Below are 22,950 nucleotides of genomic sequence, written 5' to 3'. Positions count from 1 at the left end.
GATTGAAATGAGTTAATCAGCTTCCTACCCTTTCTCTCAGTCTCTAATCTCCTCAACCTCCAGTCATCTAGCCTTTCAATGACTCCTCCTATACTTGTTACAGTGCAAACTCCTCCACAGCCCTTTGTATTCTGATCATGATTATACTTTCTAGCCTTATCTCCTTCTCTACTCTTTTGTTCTCCCATAACTACCTCCTATCCTTCCCTGCGAACCTGTGCTTGTCATGCCTTGAAGCTTTTCCCATGCAACTTCCTCTTCCTGAAGGGTTTTACATCCTTTTCTGTGCTTCAAGACTCACTCAAAAATCACCTCTGAATCCTCCCAAAAGAAGCCCCACACATTTAGGTACTTAACTCTCATCATTTACCATTCTTTATTTTAGCAGGTATCACACAATATGATCTGTGTACATGATTGTCTACACTCTCTAAGCAATGAGTGTCTTGGCCACAATGACAGTGCTTTATTTATCTCTTTAGGTTCAGTAAATGTGTTTTGAATGAAAGATATATGAAATTATGACAGACAAGAATGCTCTATAATGCATTTTAAGACAATATGTTTAAAATGTTCTGATTCAGTCTTGATCAGTTTTAACTTTAGGATCCCCAACTCAGATTCCATGGCCCAATTTGACATAGACTAATAAAAGCACTAAGGTCTTAAATGAAAGGTAACAAAAGTCTAAAATAGAGTCCTTGATTTATGTAAATCAGATAAATTCTATAATAGTACTCAAGGTAAAACCTAGTGCTAGTTAGAAATTAAAATCCTGTGGAGAAATAGGAACCCTCTTGCACTGTTGGTGGGAATGCAAACTGGTGCAGCCACTCTGGAAAACAGTCTGGAGGTTCCTCAAAAAATTAAAAATAGACCTACCCTATGACCCAGCAGTAGCACTGCTAGGAATTTACCCAAGGGATACAGGAGTACTGATGCATAGGGGCACTTGTACCCCAATGTTTATAGCAGCACTCTCAACAATAGCCAAATTACGGAAAGAGCCTAAATGTCCATCACCTGATGAATGGATAAAGAAATCGTGGTTTATATACACAATGGAGTACTATGTGGCAATGAGACAGAATGAAATATGGCCCTTTGTAGCAATGTGGACGGAACTGGAGAGTGTTATGCTAAGTGAAATAAGCCATACAGAGAAAGACAGATACCATATGTTTTCACTCTTAGGTGGATCCTGAGAAACTTAACAGGAATCCATGGGGGAGGGGAAGGAAAAAAAAAAAAAAGAGGTTAGAGTGGGAGAGAGCCAAAGTATAAGAGACTCTTAAAAAATGAGAACAAACTGAGGGCTGATGGGGGGTGGGAGGGAGGGAAGGGTGGGTGATGGGTATTGAAGAGGGTATCTTTTGGGATGAGCACTGGGTGTTGTATGGACACCAATTTGACAATAAATTTCAAATATTTAAAAAAATGAAACTAATTAAAAAAAAAAATTAAAATCCTAACTTAGTAAGCCAAATCATTGAGTTGCTAAAAGCATTCCATTTATAAGAGAGTGACTGGTACACTAATTAGAAAAAGTATCTATACCCCCATGTCCATTTCAGCATTATTTACAATAGCCAAGACACATTATATATATATGAATATATAACTCATATGTATGAATATTATTCAGCCATAGAAAAAAAAATGAAACCTTGCCATCTGAGACAACATAGATGGACCCTGAGGGCATTACGTTAAGTGAAATAAGTCAGAAAAAGACAAATACCATATGATGTCATTCACATATGGAATCTGAAAAAAACCAAGTTCATTGGTGGTTGCCAGTTGGTTGGGGGTGAGAGGTGGGACAAAAATGGGTGAAAGGGGTCAAAAGGTACAAATTCCCAGTTATAAAATATAACATGTCCAACATGTTGCCTAATATGTCCATCAAAACATATTGTTTTATTGCCATTAAAAATTGTACTGAAGTCCAAAGTACTTTTGTCTGAATGTAAATTTCTGCCTATAGTTCCCATAGAGAAACAGACCTGCTTCTTTTTAGAAGTTACTCAATGCTTACGAGGACAGATTGACATTAAATACGTTTGACATCGACAGTGCAGCAAAACACTTGGGGAAAGATATAATGCAATCTTCAAGGTCATGATTAACAACTATCCATAAAAAACGATCATAAGATTGGAATAATAAAGTGCCATATTTATTACTTGTCTAGTAGACCTCCTGAGGTATATTCTGGATTCTCAGCACTATTACATACATTTTAGAAGGAGATGAAAAGTTAAGTCATATCCAAGAATCCAGGAAAGAAATATTTTTTTATTGCTAAGAATAAAATATACAATTTATAAGATCAATCTCGGAGACAACACAAAAAGAAACATATAGTTTGATAGAGGAAAGTATATCTACAACACCAAAAAATAGTTCTGATATGATAAAACAGAATGTTCCAGAATGCTTAAAGTGGAAGACAGAGTAGTAGTAGTAGTAGTAGTAGTAATAATAATAATGGCTAACATTTATTGACTGCTTGTTCTGTGCCAAATGCTAAGCATTTTACATGCATCATTTCCTTGAATCTTCCCAAGAACCCCCATTTTATATATGAAGAAATTAAAACTTAGGAGAGCATAAGTAACTTGACCTTGATCATACAGCTAGTCAGTAGCAGAACCAAAACTTTAACCCAACACCCTATACTCCTAACTACTATGTATCTTGTCTTAATACAAAGCTAAGTTACAAAGAAGCAGGGAAAGGCAACCTGGATGAAGTTTCCTACAAAATACCATTAAAACTTGAAATGTAAGTTAGCTAAAATCTCCAGTCAATAGTTTGAAGTCTAGGGAGTCAAAATATGACTTCACAGGAGGGGGTCAGAATCAGAAAGAATTTGCTCTTTATGGGAAAGACTTCAACATGGAACAATTAAAAAGAGCTGATAAGATCTCTGAAAAAAAATTGATTTACCTATATTCTTTCCCCAAAAGCAAATAGAATTGATTTGACTAAAATGCTATAAAATAGGAAGAATAATTATACTTAGTAATCCAATTACCACTAATGTAATAAAAAGCCAACATGGACTTTCAGAAGCCCAATAACCAAGACAGGAAAAAGGCGGGGGGGAGGTTGGAAATCCCCATAATCAAAAAAGAAACCAGTCATTTCATTTAGAAAGCTAACAAGCTATTATCAAAGGTTTGTCTCTCACTCCTGGCAACAAGTTGGTCCACTTATAACTGATTAGGAATAAAATGGACACCTGATGAGATTATGCAGCTCCACAAGGTCAGGAAACTTCTGAAAAACTAAAACAGGGTATGAATTATTTAAGAGTTCTGAAAAGAAAAAGACCCAGGCTTTTCAAACCTTTTTATGGTATCAGGTGACACATCAGTTACTGATTTGGGGATAACTTTATTACAAAATCATGAAAATGTAAACCATTCTGTAATATACCCCAGCAGAAATGATTGCCAAGGGAAAGAAATTTATTTGTCTTCTTTAAAGAGAGAAAGTTTGGCAATTATTTGAGCCATAATATCATTGTTTACGAGAGTACTCTAAGGACTGATCATTAAGCCTTAACACTTGGATAAAAAACTACCATTGAGGAGCAGAGGTGGCTATAGATGATTTCAGAACTTCTAAATAAATATTCAACATGTTCCTAGTTGGTGAAATCCTTGTGGAGGACCCCTCATAAAAAAAAAAAAATAGAGCCTCTAAATGCATCTCATGATTCTATCCTAAGAGGACATTATACTTACAATTTTTCTTAAGTTAAAATAGTTTCACTTAAGACATAGAAGGAAAAGGCACACAGGGAGAAAAGCATGAAAACTTCTGACTTCTCACAACTCCAGTGTGTCCCCCAGTGTCAAAGGTAGGAAGATAGAGATATAACAGGGGAATAAGCATATTATGACAGCACGAAGACCAGATTCAGTCGTAATAAAACAAAAGGGAAAATCCCAGAGGCTTTATTCTCTCCAGGCTCTGAGAGGCCACAAAATTACTCCTGAGAGAAACAGTTCTAAAAGAAAGATAAGTTTTATTTGATGTAGAAATAGGACTGAAGTATTAGTATCCTCCAAGTACCAGATAGTAGCAAGGGGCTTCAGAAGCATCTGATGAGAAAATGAATCTGAACACACCCCCAAAGTTTTCCAACAAAAATCAGGCACCAGTCATCTGAGACTATCCAAACTATCATAAAACTCCTTCATTCAAATGCTAGATATTCAAATTTAATAAGGCTCTCCCCTAATACTGCCAGGACGGACTTACCAACCTTGAACACCAATAGCATCAGTCCATCCAAAATCCTCAGACTTCCTCTGTGGTCTCTTCTTCTTACCATTTTATCCCAATACCCACCCCTCCCCTTGCATCTATGCTTCTGTGACACTGAGACCTATAGGACCACAAGAACTCTATGAGATTTCTAGCTTCAGGAACTTTGTACATGTTGTTTTCTCTTCCATAATATCATTTCCACCCTTTGTCTTCCTTTTTCTCTGCCTGTCAGTATTCAACTTCACGATTCCTTTTCTGTATGTTTCCTTAAACATTACCCACTGCTGGGTTGGGTACTCCTCTGCCTAATTCCCCTGGCACTCTTTGCAATGAAAACATCTATAGCAATGACCCATAATTACCTACTTACTTATCTATGTTCCCACAGACTGGATTTATCTTGAAGGCAGGGACCACAAAGAGAAGGCAACCCATCAATATTCCTTAAATAAATAAAGGATTTAATTTGTTTTTATCCCCTGTACTCAGCATAATACCAGGCACACAATCAATGTGCAATAAATATTTGCTGAATGGATGGTAAGTACTCAAAAACATTTTTTGGATGAATGAAGTAATGGACAGATGATCAGAGAGTGCTATATATCAGAAATCTTAAATTCCAATATCCTACTTTCTGACCTCAAATACCTATCCTTCCAGCTCTCTCAGATTCTGATTTTCTGGTCTCTGACCTCACAGAGATGTCTAGTCTCTTGACATCTTCCTAGTCACCAAGACTTTACAGACCGTGAGGGTGTCACTTCCCTCTCACTCATTCTGTACCCATTTTTATTATGAACTTTTAACCCATACTATCATTTGTAAAAATCCAGCCCTGTACATATTTCTGCTGTCACAAATATTCTGCTGTCACAGCTACTAAAAATAACACACCAGGATAATGTCATACCACTATGCAGATGGGGCTTCTTAAAAATTCATGGTCTTCAACTTCAGCCAGAACTTTGTGCTGGCCAGTCCTTTAACTTGGGAGTCAGCTTCCCCATCCATTCCTCATTCATTCCTCTCCACTCTGTAACCATCTTCTCTCTCCTCGGTCCAACTGTCCACCCTTGCTCTCCGCTGTTGGCAGATATCCCTTGCTTCCTACTCTATCAGATGATTGGCATAAGAAGGCATCAACTCAACTCTCTGCCTCCACACTAATAGACTCACTCTAATCTACATCAGTCTTTTCCTCCTTCCCTTTTATATCAGAGGATGAGGCGTCTGCCCTGCAGCCCACCCTCCACTGAAGATGAATCACTTTATCTGTGATTTCAATCATCTCCTTCCCTCTTCTAATAGGATTCTGCTCTATCATTAACCCCTCTCATATCTTCAATTCCTTTTCTTCTGGCTCTTCATCCTCATTATATAAATATGCTAAACTTTTTCTCTTAAACTCTGTATCTTCTCCCTAGCTTTGACCTACTTTTGTCTTTCTCTTATCAGCTAAACTACTTGTATCATTAGTCTCTACTTCACCATGTGCCATTCACTCAGCCAATACAATCAAATTTTTATGGGTAATACAGTATGAGAGACAAAATTTTTAAAAATCCCCTAACTTTAAATTCTACTGCCCTCAAAAATTTAAACTCTAAAATCAATATACAATGAATCAGCAAGAAGACAGAACAATTTCCAGGTCAGAGTAAGATAATAAGGCATTTGGTCCATAAATCAGCAATACCACCGGAGAGGAGATATGTGAGCCAATGGACTTGAAGTATTTTAATTCCATAGTAAGGAATGCATTATGCTAGCATAGTGTCACTTAAATTCTATAGTTTCCCTTATTTTTAATCCTTCTGATTTTATTTGGCTTCCAATGTAAGTTGCCCCTACAAAGAGAAAATACAGTGAGAGGATCTATCATTTTAGGGGAGTTCAGGACTGGCAATACAAATTAGTTCCCTGTTCAGAACCATTCTACTTCTCAAAAGAGAGGACTAGATATAGGGACCCTAAAAGTTCATAATCTAACAAACACATTATTTTTAGCAAAGGGAACTAAATCATTCATTTAACAATGGTTGTATGTCAGGAGTAAAAAAAAAAAAAAAAAAAAGGAATGGCATGTTGTTACCATCAAAAAGTTGTGTGAACATGTAGAGGCTGCATCTTTCTCAAATACTAGAAGAGCTTTCTGCATCAAGTAAATCGCTTTGGACAGCTTATTCTTCTTTATTTTATTCATTACACTTAATTCTGAAACAGAAAATACACATTTTTACCAAAAGGGAAACATAAAAACTATCTTTAAATATTTTGGAAAAACAGTTTATCCCAATTTTAATTACCTGTAAAACAGTCAATGCTTCTAGATTGTTTCAGCTTTTTTGGATCTTTGGCAGATACATGCTTGCTAGCAGCTGGAGTCTGCAAAACTGAAGAAGGAGAAGATTGCCATTACAATTAGATTTGTATCCAAAAAAAGGGCATATTTTCTAAACATTAAAGGGTAACTATCTATTTGCAAAATTATTACTTCCTCTCATATGTCATGTCTTTTTTTCATTAATAGATAAAAATTCAAACAAATCTACAACAATCTATAAATAAATGCAGTTTAATTGACAAACTCTCTTTTATTTGCCACGGTATGCCTGAGGACATAAAAAATATTCAAATTATAAAAATATTTAACTTGCTATCTCATCTTAAATAAAATCATCTTGAAAGTTGATAAATAAGATCCAACCTACTTTTATTCACTTCCCTTTTGATAAACTTTTTAAAACTGCTCCATCCATGATGCCTGCAAGATCTCTGAGTACCCCAAGAATACCTCCACTCGCCTCTCAAGATTTTCAACTAACACACGAATTCTTGCCAGCTGACTATGGGCAGTGAGAGATCCTGGTGTACAGTTGGGATGAGCCATCATTGTGGTCTAGGAAAGAAAGGATGATGGAGAAGAGAATAAAAGTATGCTGGCCCAGGAAGATGGAGAATGTTGCTCTGATTTTGATTTTTGAGGTCCTGTCCTCAAGAGATCAGGCAATATTTTGTTTCTTGGAGGTATGTGAAGGTACTTGTAGTAACCTGACAATAAACCCCTGTTATTTTAATTATTTGTGCTAATGCCATGAGATGATGATTGACTGATGAAAAGATGCCAACAGATACCATTAAAGGATATAAAGCTTCTTTAATGGTGAAGGATAAGGGAATTTCTCTGCATGGAGACAGCAACACAAAGCAGAAAATAATGCATCATTCTCTCAGTACCTGGTGTATTATAAGTGCTAACTAAGTGATGACTCTCATGAGTATAACAGTTGGAGATAAGAAGGCTCTCATGAGTATAATAGAGATAAGAAGGATGAGATTCAAGAAAACTCTGAATGCCCAACGCAGATAAGTCATATTTAATGCCACTATCATCAACAGGCAACCACTGTAAAGTTCTTGAATGAGAATGACAAAAGCAGTATTTAGGCAACATTAGTCTGGCAGCAGCATGCAAGAATGAAGAAAGAAGGAAAAAACGAAAATCTTTGCTAGGGTGATAGTTCAATAAGTGGAGAAAAACATCAAGGAGTCCCAGAGATATTGCAAAGGAATAATAACTAAGCCCATTTAAATTTGAGCTCAAGTCTACCATCAGTATTATTAAATGGTCTCTGATAAAAACTCAGAGGATCACTTAGCCTGGAAAGATTTATGGATAATAATTAGAGAATGAACTAGTTATTAACTCTATAAGTAAACAGACCCCACTTTACTACAGAAGATAATATAGCTACTAAGTGAGAATTATAGGCTAGTTTTCTTAAAGAAAACCTGACACATAAATGCCATTCATGTTTTGAAATACATTTGTGGTCCAAATGTTTTAAAATCAAAGAATATTCAAAGTTCTTATTCTAAGTAGCCTGATTGAAATATATATATATATATATGATGACACAGAAATATTTTCATTTTATTTGCTTCCCTCTACATCCAGCAGGTCTTTTAAGAAACAGGCTTTGAAACAGTATAAATGTTGAAAATAAAATGTAAGAGGATGAAAACTATAAAGGGATAAAAGAATCAAGAAAAGGGAAATTTTATGTAAACAGAATGCAAATACAAGCACGTGGTCCTAAGTATATACCAATGGGAAACATCACCATAGAAAAAATAAAATTAATTCAAGTAAATTTGAACACAGTTCTCTAACATGTGATATATTCTAAAGACAAAATGAACTGCAAAGAAATCCTAAATTTACTTAGCAGTTTTGTTGTTAATGGTGGTATTGGTTTAATAATTCTGAAAACACTTTGTTAATATGGTAAGACAAAGCATCATGGCAGCATAAGTCATCCCTTCCCCCCTCCACATGCAATAAGAAAAACTCAGCATCTATTCATGGACAAAAACAGAAGTGCCTGAGAAAGAAGAGCAAAACTGGAGGTATCGCACTTCCTGATTTCAAACTATACTGCAAAGCAATAGTAATTAAAACGTGTACGGTACTGGCATAAAAATAGACACACAGACTAGTAGAACAGAAACAAATACATGCAAATATGTCCAATTAATACTAGACAATGGAGCAAAGAATATTTGGTAGGGAAAAGACAGTTTCCTTAATAAATGGTGTTAGGAAAACTGGATATCCATATGCAGAAGAAGGAAATTGGACCTTTTACACCACTTACAAAAATTAACTTGAAATGGATTAAAATTTTAAACCTAAAAACTGAAACCATAGAACTCCTAGAAGAAAAAAACACTTCTTGACATTGGTCTTGGCAATGATTTTTTTTTTTTTTGATCTGACAGCAAAAGCACAAGTAATAACAAAATTAATAAATAGGAGTACATCACATGAAAAAGCTCTGCACTGCAAAAGAAATAACCAACAGAATGAAAAGGGAACCTACAAAATGGAAGAAAATATCTACAAATCATATATCTGATAAGGATTAATATCCAAAATATTTAAAGAACTCGTAGTTGCTGGAGGGCGGCCAACATGGCAGAGAAGTAGGGGGAATCCATACTTCCCGTGTCTCTCAAAGAAGTGTAGAAGCCAAAGGACTTTGAACACCAGGGCCTGGGAGGAAAGAGACTGAATCTACTAGGAAGAAAATGGGAAAGCTGGAAAAAAGATAGGTGGGTAACTGCGACTGGGGGAGATAAAAAAAAAAAAAAAGGCCACATAAGCATGGAGGGGAGGGACCCCCTTCTGTGGAGAGACAAAGGGAAGTGCAGGACCTGACCTATGGGTACAGGAGATAGACCTGGGACTGAGACTGAGAGGGATCCAATCTCTAACTTCGGCTTTCTTCGGATGGGGCCCGCCTCTGTTCTCGCACCTGGGGAGTGGGGGAGCCAGGCCTGGGTGTGGTGGTAGGTCAGAGTCTCAGTCCCCAGCTGGAGAAAGTGGTTCCCTCCCTGGAGGGCTGCGCAATAGCACAGAACCTGCCTGCATCCGCCACTCCGGGCACAGCGGCTGGGCCAGGGGCTCAGTCTACAGGAGGATACGGCCGCTGAGTCCCTGGAGTGCTGTGGGAAAAGACAAAGCCTGCCTGTGTCCGCCATCCACCATGGCGGGGTGTCAGGCGGCAAGGGCGGAGACTCAGTCCGTGGTAAGAGAAGATGGTCCTCCCTGAAGTGCGGCGGCACAAAGCCAGCCGGGACAACATATCACCACATTCAGAGGCACTTCCCCAGCGTCAGAGCTCACGGAGCGGGACTTTGAATCCTAGCCAAGTGCAGGGTCAGGGGAGTTGGCGGAGTAAGGACTGCGACCCCCCCAGCCCCCCGTCTGTGCCCGCAGCACAGTGAGGCCCACTCAAACTGAGTTCACCAGGTCGGGATCCATGAAGAGACTGGGGGATCACCATTCTGCCCCTGCCCCCACCACCACCAAGGTGGGGCCTCAGGGATCACTTCCGGGGCTCCTAGTGGAGGTGGGTTCCGACCACACCAAACCACGCCCCCTTGCACTGGGTAACTGCCTATCCACTGGAGCGGCACAGACCCTGAGGACAGCTACCACCGACAAGCAATGCAGCATTGCCTGGATTAACTCTAGGTCAATTCTGGATATATAGATATATTCTTCCCCCTCCCCCATTTCTCCTCCTTATCTCTTCCCTCCCCTAGGCTGGTTACTCTGGTTATTGGTCTGTCTAAACAGACATATTTAATCCATTGTCTTGATACATGTTCTACACCTCCTCCTTTATACTCCTTTCTCTCTCTGGAATTTTCAAGCCATATAGTTTCTCTGTCTGGGCAACTTTATCCTCATTTCGTTTTCCCCACCTCCTTCTTTATTTTCCTTTTTCCCTCTCTGGATTAAGCCTTTTAGTCTCTCTGCCTAACCAATATTTATTTTTTCTTCCCTCCCACCCACCCCAGTCATTTCTCTCTTTGTATGTGCTCTTCCATCAGCACCACCTCCACCCTCTTCTTTACTTGTAGTTGGTGTTTTGGGGTTTTTTGTTTTTAGTCTTTAGGGGTTTTTTGTTTGTTTGTTTGTGTTATTTGTGTGTTTGCGTGTTTTTGTCTCCTGTTTGTCCATCTGTTTCCCTTTACAGGGCTACTCCAATGAACAAATCAAGGCATATCTGGTAGAGGGGCCAAAATATTATTATGAGTAGGGTAATAAAATAACCAAAGTCACAACAGAGAGCAAGTAACAAGACCCGAAAAAACACCTCCTGAAGGGCCAGGCCCTGGCCAATATGTGACCCTCCTTTAATACAGCAGGTGCTCGCAGGTGCAGAGCATACAACAAGCTTTTAAAATGCAAAAGGGACAGGAAACTAGCCAAAATGATGAAACGGAAGAATTTTCCTCAAAAGAAATTCCAGGAAGTAGCGACAGCTAACAAATCAATTAAAACCGATTTAAGCAATATAACAGAACAAGAATTTAGAATAATAGTCATAAAACTAATTGCTGGGCTTGAAAAAAGCATAGAAGACAGCAGAGAATCTATTGCTACAGAGATCAAGGGACTAAAAAATAGTCATGATGAATTTAAAAATGCTACAAACAAGGTGCAAAATAAAATGGAGACAGCTACGGCATGGATTGAAGAGGCAGAGGAGAAAATAGGTGAATTAGAAGATAAAATTATGAGAAAAGAGGAAGCTGAGAAAAAGAGAGATACAAAATCCAGGAGTATGAAGGGAGAATTAAAGAATGAAATGATGCAATCAAACAGAACAATATCCGTATCATAGGAATTCCAGAAGAACAAGAGAGAGAGAGAAAGGGGCTGAAGGTGTACTTGAACAAATCATAGCCGAGAACTTTCCTGATCTGGGGAAGGAAACAGGCATTGAAATCCAAAAGGCACAGAGAACTCCCTTCAGACTTGAATTGATCTTCTGCACAACATATCATAGTGAAACCGGGAAAATACAAGGATAAAGAGAGAATTCTGAAAGCAGCTAGGGATATTGCTTCTTGGCCTTTTGGCTAAGATCAAGTGTGAAAGCAGCTAGGGATAAACGGGCCTTAACATACAAAGGTAGACACATAAGGCTAGTAGCAAACCTATCTACTGAAACTTGGCAGGCCAGAAAGGAATGGCAGGAAATCTTCAGTGTGAGGAACAGAAAAAATATGCAGCCAAGAATCCTTTACCCAGCAAGTCTGTCATTCAGAATAGGAGAGATAAAGGTTTTCCCAAACAAACAAAAACTGAAGAATTCATCACCACTAAACCAGCCCTACAAGAGATCCTAAGGGAGATTCTGTGAGTGAAATGTTGTAAGGACCACAATGTACCAGAGACACCACTACAAGCATGAAACCTACTGATATCACAATGACTCTAAACACATATCTTTCAATAATAACACTGAATGTAAATGGACTAAATGCTCCAACCAAAAGACATAGGGTATCAGAATGGATAAAAAAAAAAAAAACAAAAACAAAAAAACAAGACCCATCTATTTTCTGTCTACAAGAGACTCATTTTAGACTTGAGCACACCTTCATATTGAAAGTGAGGGGATGGAGAACTATCATGCCACTGAAAGTCGAAAGAAATCTGGAGCAGTCTTACTTATATTAGAACAACTAGACTTTTAATTAAAGGCTGTAACAAGAGATTAAGAAGGGCATTATATAATAATTACAGGGTATATCCATCAGGAAGAGCTAACATTTATAAATGTCTATGCACCGAATTTGGAAGCCCCCAAATATATAAAACAATTAATCACAAACATAAGCAACCTTATTGATAAAAATGTGGTAATTGCAGGGGACTTTAATACTCCACTTATAGCAATGGATAGAACATCCAACAGAGAATAAATAAATAAACAAGGGCCCTGAATGATATACTGGATCAGATGGACTTTAGAACTCTGCCTCCCAAAGTGACAGAATATACTTTTTTCTTGAGTGCACATGGAACATTCTCCAAGATAGATCACATACTGGGCCACAAAACAGGCCCTTAATAAGTATAAAAGAATTGAGATCATACCATGCACACTTTCAGACCACAATGCTATGAAACTTGAAATCAATCACAGGAAAAAGTCTGAAAAACCTCCAAAAGCATGGAGGTTAAAAAACATCCTACTAAAGGATGAATGGGTCAGCCAGGCAATTAGAGAAGAAATTAAAAAATATATAGAAACAAACGAAAATAAAAATACAACAATCCAAACACCTTGAGATGTAGCAAAGGCAGTCCTGAGAGGAAAATACATTGCAGTCCAGGCCTATCTCAAGAAACAAGAAATATCCCAAATACAAAATCTAACAGCACACCTAAAGGAAACAGAAGCAGAGCAGCAAAGACACCCCAAACCCAGCTGAAGAAGAGAAATAATAAAGATCAGAGCAAAAATAAACAATATAGAATCTAAAAAAAAAAAAAAAAAAAAAAAAAAAAAAAAAAAACAGTACAGCAGATCAATGAAACCAAGAGTTGGTTTTTTGAAAAAATAAACAAAATTGAAAAACCTCTAGCTAGGCTTCTCAAAAAGAAAAGGGAGAGGACCCAAATAGATAAAATCATGAATGAAAATGGAATTATTACAACCAATCCCTTAGAAATACAAGGGATTAACAGGGAATACTATGAAAAATTATATGCCAACAAACTGGACAACCTAGAAGAAATGGACAAATACCTAAGCACCCACACACTTCCAAAACTCAAACAGGAAGAATAGAAAATTTGAATAGACTCATAACCAGTGAAGAAATTGAATCAATTATCAAAAATCTCCCTTGGGGCGCCTGGGTGGCACAGTCGGTTAAGCGTCCGACTTCAGCCAGGTCACGATCTCGCGGTCCGTGAGTTCGAGCCCCGCGTCGGGCTCTGGGCTGATGGCTCAGAGCCTGGAGCCTGCTTCTGATTCTGTGTCTCCCTCTCTCTCTGCCCCTCCCCCATTCACGCTCTGTCTCTCTCTGTCCCAAAAATAAATAAACGTTAAAAAAAAAAAATCTCCCAACAAATAAGAGTCTAGGACCAGATGGCTTCCCTGGGGAATTATACCAGACATTTAAAGCAGAGATAATACCTATCCTTCTCAAGCTGTTCCAAAAAATTTCCAGACTCATTCTATGAGCCAGCATTACTTTGATTCCCAAACCAGAGACCCCGCAAAAAAAGAGAACTACAGGCCAATATCCCTGATGAATATGTATGCAAAAATTCCCAACAAGATACTAGCAAGTCAAATTCAATAGCATAAAAAAAGAATTATTCACCATAATCAAGTGGGATTCATTCCTGGGATGCAGGGCTGGTTCAACATTCACAAATCAATCAATGCGATACATCACATTAAGAAAAGAAAAGAAAAGAACCATATGATTCTGTCAATCGATGCAGAAAAAGCATTTGACAAAATTCAGCATTCTTTCTTAATAAACACCCTCGAGAAAGTTGGGATAGAAGGAACATGCTTAAACATCATAAAAGCCATTTATGAAAAGCCCACAGCTAACATCATCCTCAATGGGGAAAAACTGAGAGCTTTCCCCCTGAGATCAGGAACACGACAAGGATGCCCACTCTCACCGCTGTTGTTTAACATAGTGTTGGAAGTTCTAGCGTCAACAGTCAGACACCAAAATGAAATCAAAGGCATCCAAATTGGCAAAGATGAAGTTAAGCTTTCACTTTTTGCAGATGACATGATACGATACATGGAAAACCTGATAGACTCCACCAAAGGTCTGCTAGAACTGGTACATGAATTCAGCAAAGTCACAGAATACAAAATCAATGTACAGAAATCAGTTGTATTCTTATACACTAATAATGAAGCAATAGAAATACAAATGAAGAAACTGATCCCATTCAAAATTGCACCAAGAAGCATAAAATACCTAGGAGTAAACCTAAGCCAAAGATGTAAAAGATCTGTATGTTGAAAAGTAAAGAAAGCTTATGAAGGAAATTGAAGAAGATACAAAGAAATGGAAGTTTATTCTTCTGATTGCAAGAATAAATATTGTTAAAATGTCAATACTACCCAAAGCAATCTACACATTCAATGCAATCCCAATCAAAATTGCACCAGCATTCTTCTCAAAGCTAGAACAAGCAATCCTAAAATTCATATGGAACCACAAAAGGCCCTGAATAGCCAAAGTAATTTTGAAGAAGAAAACCAAGGTGGGAGGCATCACAATCCCACACTTTAGCCTCTACTACAAAGCTGTAATCATCAAGACAGCATGGTATTGGCACAAAAACAGATACGTAGACCAATGGAATAGAATAGAGACTCCAGTATTGGACCCACAAAAGTATGGCCAACTAATCTTTGACAAAGCAGGAAAGAATATCCAATGGAAAAAAGACAGTCTCTTTAACAAATGATGCTGGGAGAACTGGAAAGAAACTTGCATAAGAATGAAACTAGACCACTTTCTTACACTATTCACAAAGATAAACTCAAAATGGATGAAGGACCTGAATGTGAGAAAGGAAACCATCAAAACCCTAGAGGAAAAATCAGAAAAAAAAACCTCTCTGACCTTAGCCACAGCAATTTCTTACTTGACACATCTCCAAAGGCAAGGGAATTAAAAGCAAAAATGAACTATTAGGACCTCATCAAGATAAAAAGCTTCTGCACTGCAAAGGAAACAACCAACAAAACTAAAAGGCAACCAATGGAATGGGAAAAGATATTTGCAAATGACATATCGGACAAAAGGCTAGTATCCAAAATCTATAAAGACCTCCCCAAACTCCACACCCAAAAAACAAATTAATCCAGTGAATAAATGGGCAGAAGACATGAATAGACACTTTTCTAAAGAAGACATCCGGATGGCCAACAGGCACATGAAAAGATGCTCAATGTTACTCCTCATCAGGGAAATACAAATCAAAACCACACTGAGATACCACCTCCCGCCAGTCAGAGTGGCTAAAATGAACAAATCAGCAGACTATAGATGCTGGAGAGGATATGGAGAAATGGGAACCCTCTTGCACTATTGGTGGGAATGCAAACTGGTATAGCCGCTCTGGAAAACAGTGTGGAGGTTCCTCAAAAAGTTAAAAATAGATCTACCCTATGATTCAGTAATAGCATTGCTAGGAATTTACCCAAGGGATACGGGGGTGCTGATGCATAGGGGCACTAGTACCCCAAGGTTTATAGCAGCACTTTCAACAATAGCCAAATTATGGAAAGAGCCTAAATGTCCATCAACTGACAAATGGATAAAGAAGATGTGGTTAAATATACAATGGAATACTACTTGGCAATGAAAAAGAATGAAATCTGGCCATTTGTAGCAACGTGGATGGAACTGGAGAGTGTTATGCTAAGTGAAATAAGTCAGGCAGAGAAAGACAGATACCATATATTTTCCCTCTTATGTGGATCCTGAGAAGCTCAACAGAAGACCAGGGGGAGGGGATGGGGGGAAAAAAGTTACAGAGAGGGTAGGAGGCAAACCATAAGAGCCTCTTAAAAACTGAGAATAAACTGAGGGTTGATAGAGGGTGGGGGGAGGGGAAAGTGGGTTATGGGCATTGAGGAGAGCACCTGTTGGGATGAGCACTGTGTGTTGTATGGGAACCAATTTGACAATAAATTTCATATAAAAAAAAAAGAACTCCTACAATTCAATAGCGAAAAAAACAAATAATCCAATTAAAAATGGACAGACGATCTGAATAGACATTTTTCCAAAGAATACATACAAATGGCCAACAGGTACATGAAAAGATGCTCAACATCACTAATCATCAGAAAAATGCAAATCAAAACCACAATGAGTTATCATTTCACATCTGCTAGAACAGCTATCAAAAAAGACAAGAGATAACAAATGTTGGCAAGGATGTAGAACAAAGGAAACCCTTGTACAATGTCGGTGGGAATGTAGGTTTATTCAGCCACTGTGGAAAATACTATGGAGGCTCATCCAAAAAATTAAAAATAGAACTACCATACAATCCAGATATCCCACTTCCGGGTGTATCTCCAAAGGAGATGAAAACAAGATCTCGTAGAGATATCTGCACTCCCATGTTCACTGCAGCATTATTCACAACAGCCAAGATATGGAAATAACCTAAAGTGTCTGTCAATGGATGAATGGATAAAGAATATGTGGTATAAAAAATACCACCACTATATATATATACACCATGGAATATTATTCAATCATGAGAAGGAAAGAAATCCTACCATTTGCAACCAGACAAATAGACTCTGAGGGCATAACACTACTGAAATAAATCAGACAAATGCTGTATGATATCACTTATATGTGGAATCTAAAAAAGCTAAATTCATAGAAACAGAGTGGTGGTTACCAGGGGCTGGAGGGGGACTGGGAGGAGATGGAGAGATGTTGGTCAAAGGCTATGAACTTTCAGTTATAAGATAAATAAGTTCTAGGGATCTAATGTATAGCATGATGATTATAGTTAATAATACTGTAGTATATACTTGAAAGTTGCTAAGAAAGTAAATCTTAAGTGTTCATACCACAAAAAAGAAATGATAATTATGTGACATGATGGAGGCATTAGCTAATGCTACCATGGTAATCACTTTGCAATATATTAGTGTATCAAATCAAAACAGTCGTACATATATTAGTGTATCAAATCAAAACAGTCGTACAACTTATACTTACACAATGTTATCTGTCAATTATATCTCACTGACCTGGGGGGAAATGTTTGTACTCAAAAATTAATTAATTAACTAGCACTTGATTAAATTTATTTAGTTGTATATATGATGTAACATCTGAATGCTTTATTTTTTTAAGTTTTTATTTAAATTCCAGTTAGTTAATGTACAGTGTAATATTAGCTTCAGGTATTCAAATTAGTCATTCAACACTTACATACAACACCCGGTGCTCATCACAAGTGCACTCCTTAATCCCCATCACCTATTTAACCCATCCTTACCCGCCTCCCCTCTGGTAACCATCAGTTTGTTCTCTATAGTTAAGAGTCTGTTCCTTGGTTGGCCTTTTCTCCCCCCTATGATTGTTTGTTTTGTTTCTTAAATGCCACATATGAGTGAAATCATACGGTATTTGTCTTTTTCTGGTTTGTTTTGCTTAGCTTAATGCTCTCTAGCTCCATCCACATCATTACAAATCACAAAATTTCATTCTTTTTTATGGCTGACTAATATTCCAGTGTGTGTGTGTGTGTGTGTGTGTGTGTGTGTGTGTGTGTGTGTGTGTGACATCATTATCCATTTACCAGTCGATGGACACTTGAGCTCTTTCCATGATTTGGCTACTGTTGATAATGCTGCTATAAACATTGGGGTGTATGTATCCCTTCAAATTAGAATGCTTTAGACAGAAATCAGAGGTTATATTAGGCAGCAACACTTGATTCTATTCTATAATTAGTAATTTATACTGTAGTAGTAGTTAAATGAATATTTGGCTATATAATCATGCCAAGAGTAACTTACCTTTATCAGAATTTAACCTCAGTTTTTAGACATAATGATGTTAAATCTTATTTTGAAACTCAAACGTGTTATCTATATGCACACTGGTATTATTATTGACATCTTTTTAAAAAATGTTTTGACTCCTTTACCTAATAATAAGACCAAAAGAAGTTAGATCCAAGTCCTGTGTGTTCTGAAGTTGCTGTCAGAGATGTCTTTCTAAGGTCTTCAGTAGCTTCCAGGGTAAATGTAAACCCCCCAGCCATTTAGATGTAACTAGAGTCTACCTTGGCAGGCTTGTCTATGTCATTTTCCCACATGTGCTCTTTATTCCAGCCATAATAGAATTTCAGCAATTCCTAAACTGCACGATATTACTGTTTGGTTTCCAGCTTGCTAAAGGCTATTTTCTCTCTCCAAATGACTGCTTTCCTTTCACTCTTCATCATAAAGATATTTATTAGCCTTCTGGTCAACTATCACCTCTTCTAGGAAGCCATCCCTGACTCTTGTCTATTATAGATTCTCCTCTTCTGTGTACCTATAACAAACATTCTGAGCCCACTTCTGTTACATTTATTAATCTAAACTGTTACAATTGGCTTATGTATCTAGAAGCTCAAAATTAGAGGTTGTATCTTATTTATACAAAATATAATATGGTTCCTGGATCTAAGTAGGCACTCAATAATTATATTTGGTTGATTTAATTAAAAAATATCAATAATTTACTATAATTCAAACAAAATTAATTTAATTTTTTAGAAGTTTACTAAAGTATTTGCTATGCAGGGTATAAAGCAATAATGAAAGGTATCTATTGATATTAATCAGGGAAAAGAAAAGAAAATAATGAAATTTATCTGGAAAACACTCTGTCAACAAGAGAATAACTAACAAATTAAGTTGATTCTATACTTGAACTTATCTTAAAATTGATGCAGGACAAATTATTTGCTTTGACGACAACTACCTTGCAATTGGTCAAGAAGCACAACAGCTATTCGGTGCTGGGCTTGAATTAGTTCAAGATGTAAATCCATCATGAAACTATTCGGTGTGACTGGTTTGCAGATGTCTCCATCTGTATCCTGGGTATACTTTGGTAGAATTGAAGTAAAAATAAAAAAGAAATGCAATTATCAAAACATACTAAAAATAGCTCCATCCTATTATCACTCAAGTTATTATTTTACTCAAAGCTATTAAATTCTGCTCACTTTTCAACCCTTAGCAATCTGGTTTGCATGCTAATAAACCTGCTTTTCAAGTTCACCAGTGGCCTCTTTGATAACAAATTTAAAGACTCCTCACTCTTCTTGATTTCTTCTGGGAAGGGGGGAATAGATTTCTGGCCTGTGAGAGTGAAGCCACCACAAATCATGCTTTACTCACCTACTTGCAAGGCCAGCCCTCTGCCAAGCTAAGTAGCACTTAAATCTAATGTAAGAGTTTCCCTGTTTACCTTGGCATAGCAATGGTCAATCACTGATGATCCATTTGGCAAAGCACTTAACTTGCAATTCAAATTTATCCCACCAATTGCTTTGTCAAGAAGTTCATAAGCCAAAAATAACTGTTCCACGGGTTTTTTCTAAAGTAATTTTATAAACAAGACAGAAAAATAACACTTAAAGGAAAATCATATATGACATTTCCAAACTTTTTAATAATAACTCGAACCAAATAACAAATTTAAATAGTCTATCCAATATCAACCATGTTGTATTTTTTACTAAATGTATTTGTCTTCAGTTAAATGTGGAGTACTACTGATAAAAGTGAAATAATAAATACACTTCATAATTTTTCCAAATATAAAATAAACTTTTCACAAACATATATATATCTTCCTTTCATAGTTTCAAAATTCTGATTGTACCAAATTTATCGGTAAATGTTTAAAATATAACTTACATAATCTGTCATCTCACACACTTCATTTTGGAAGTTATTATTTTTTTTAAATCTCAGAGCTGGAAATTTAGACTTAGAGGCCATCAAATCCAATGGCAAATATCATGATTTTCAAAAACTAGATACCTTTTCATTATAATTACTCTCACAGAGGGACAAATATAAAGAATAATATAAAGAGCATCCAGCTTTATTCATACTTTCAAATTTTCCATATTACTCCAGAAAATTTTTAGAAAATAACGTAAATGGATACATGCAGATAACTGAAATCCTCCATACAAGTGTCCACAACGACTATGCTTCTCTGCTCCTAAAGGAAGCCACTGTGCTTGAATTTGGTTTTTACTGTTCTTTTGCATGTTTTTAAACTTTTAATACATGGGTTTGCATCCATTAACAATATGCAATATTGCTTTGCCTATTTTTTAACTCTGTCAGAAAATTTTGGAGTTCACTTTATACACTCAAACACATGTTGTTGAAACCTTTCCATGGGAGTGTATGTAACTTAATGGTGTCAGTTTGGTTGGGAACGCAGGACGACTCCAGATACTCTAAGCAGAAAGGGATTTGATACACAGAATTAGAGGTGTCTATCACCATTGGAAGGCTGGGGGGAACAAAGGCCAAGGGAGCCGTCAGTGACCATTCTGCTTCATGCACAAGCCTCTGTGCATGAACCTAGGTGGCTGACGACAACTGTGTCTACTACACTGGATCAAGTGAGTTGCAAGAGCTTGCTCAGCAGCGCTGGCAAATGAACTCCTTCCATCTGCCACTGCCGAATAAGAACTCTGTCTTTCTTCTGTTATAAATTCATGCAAATGCACCTCATTGGAAGACTAACCTAGAATCACATGGCAATGAGATGCTGGGAAATGCAGTTCCAGGTTTTCCCCTGAGACCCAAAGGTGACTAAAGAAGGGAATGGCAATGTCAAGTTGACTCCAGTTCGAGCCCACACTAGTTCATTCATCCTCGTGACCACAATGCAACAGTGCAATGCTGAGGAAAATATTACAATTTATTTATCTACTCTTCTGCCGATGGGCATTTAGACTGCTATTACTAAAAATGTGTAATGCATTGTACTAGTCTGGAAATAAATACAAGGTTGGTATTTCCTTTATAGTCCTTGTGCCCTTTTTTCTGCTTTCTTTATCATCTTTCTTCTTCAGCTAAGACCTCTAGGACATGTTGAACAGAAGAATGACAGATATCCTATGCTGTTACATCAGTATAAAGGGATTGCTTTTAATCTTTGACTAAAGGTATAAAATTTGTCACATTGTTTTTTTAATGTTTATTTTTGAGATAGAGAGAGGGACAGAGACAGAGACAGAGTATGAGTGGGGGAGGGGCAGAGAGAGAGGGAGACACAGAATCCAAAGAAGGCTCCAGGCTCTGAGCTGTCAGCACAGAGCCTGACTTGGGACTCAAACTGGTGAACCATGAGATCATGACCTGAGCTGAAGTTGGATGCTTAACCAACTGAGACTCCCAGGCACCCCTTCAGTAAAACTTTTAAATAAGCTTTTAATGTAATTATGATAAGCACCTCATATTTTTTTTAATTTTATTTTAATGTTTATTTACTTTTCTGACAGAGAGAGACAGAGCATGAGCGGGAGAGGAGCAGAAAGAGGAGACACAGAATCTGAAGCAGGCTCCAGGCTCTGAGCTATCAGCACAGAGCCCTACGTGGGGCTCAAACTCACAGACTGTGAGATCATGACCTGAGCCGAAGTCAGATGCTCAACCGACTGAGCTACGCAGGTGCCCACACCTCATATTTTTTTAAATAGTTGCATGTACATATGCAAGATCTATAATTTATCCCACCTAGAGTCTCCTCTAGGTCAACATATGGATTTTGGATTTTCCTTACAATAAGTTCTTATTCCTTCTCTCCACTTAATTCCCTTTCAGATGGATCTGAGACCCTAAATTAAGATTCGGTGCTCTACATAAAACATAGGAGAAAAACTGAGTAGCTGTCATGTGCCAGGTACTGGTTTCCACAGTGTTACCAATATCTCATTTAAACTTATATAACTTAAATAATACCAGTAGAATAGGTACTATTGTTATATTTTGCAGGTAAGGACACTTACATTCAAACAGATAAAATAATTTGTTCAAGATCACACAGTCAATATTAGAGCCAAGATTCAACTACGGGTGCTCCAACACTAATTGCTGTGCCCTTACACCATACCAATGAACCACCTCTACTACATCTACCGTATGCCCCAGCACATTGCCCTTGGTAACTTCTGCTAATATTCTTTCTTTTTAATGTTTATTTATTTATTTTGAGATAGACAGCAAGAGCAAACATAAGTGGGGGAGGGGCAGAGAGTGAGGCAGAGAGAGAGAATCACAAGCAGCCTCCATGCTCAGCACAGAGCCCGATACAAAGCTCGATCCGACGGTCCTGAGATCATGACCCAAGCCAAAAATCAAGAGTCGGTCACTTAACTGACTGAGCCACCCAGGCACCCCTCTACTAGTATTCTTATTCCTACCCTATGAAGCCTCAGAAAATAAGTGCTGGCCCACAGAGCCAGTGAGTCTCAAATTCTAGGTTCCTTAAGAATCTACCTGCGGGGACCTGGGGCGGGGAGCCTGGGTGGCTCAGTTGGTTAAGCGTCTGACTTAGGCTGAGGTAATGATCTCACAGTTCATGAGTTAGAGCCCCACATGGGACTCTGTGCTGACAGCTCAGAGCCTGCTTTGGATTCTTTGTCTCCCTCTCTCTGCCCCAACCTCTCTCGCACTCTGTCTCTCTTGCTCAAAATAGACATTAAAAAAAAAAAAAAAAGATTTAAAAAAGAATCTACCTGGGGGG

General features: G+C 37.7%; 1 protein-coding gene across 3 annotated transcripts in view; it reads right to left on the bottom strand.

The window, feature by feature from the left end:
• Positions 1-22,950, bottom strand: part of CFAP54 (cilia and flagella associated protein 54) — a 291,595-nt gene that overhangs the window by 214,105 nt on the left and 54,540 nt on the right. For 2 of the 3 annotated variants that reach the window (XM_045463273.1, XM_045463270.1), the window contains exons 16-19: positions 19,645-19,773; positions 19,153-19,279; positions 6,594-6,680; positions 6,380-6,501 (exon numbers count right to left, since the gene is read on the bottom strand). In XM_045463273.1, the coding sequence (XP_045319229.1) occupies positions 6,380-6,501; positions 6,594-6,680; positions 19,153-19,279; positions 19,645-19,773 (465 nt within the window). The remainder of the gene's footprint in view (positions 1-6,379; positions 6,502-6,593; positions 6,681-19,152; positions 19,280-19,644; positions 19,774-22,950) is intronic. The other variant, XM_045463272.1, reaches the window with a different exon arrangement.

The sequence above is a fragment of the Leopardus geoffroyi genome, chromosome B4 (genome assembly GCF_018350155.1).
Source record: "Leopardus geoffroyi isolate Oge1 chromosome B4, O.geoffroyi_Oge1_pat1.0, whole genome shotgun sequence".
In the NCBI taxonomy this organism is placed as follows: Eukaryota; Metazoa; Chordata; class Mammalia; order Carnivora; family Felidae; genus Leopardus; species Leopardus geoffroyi.
This window is presented reverse-complemented; position numbering and strand designations above follow the sequence as displayed.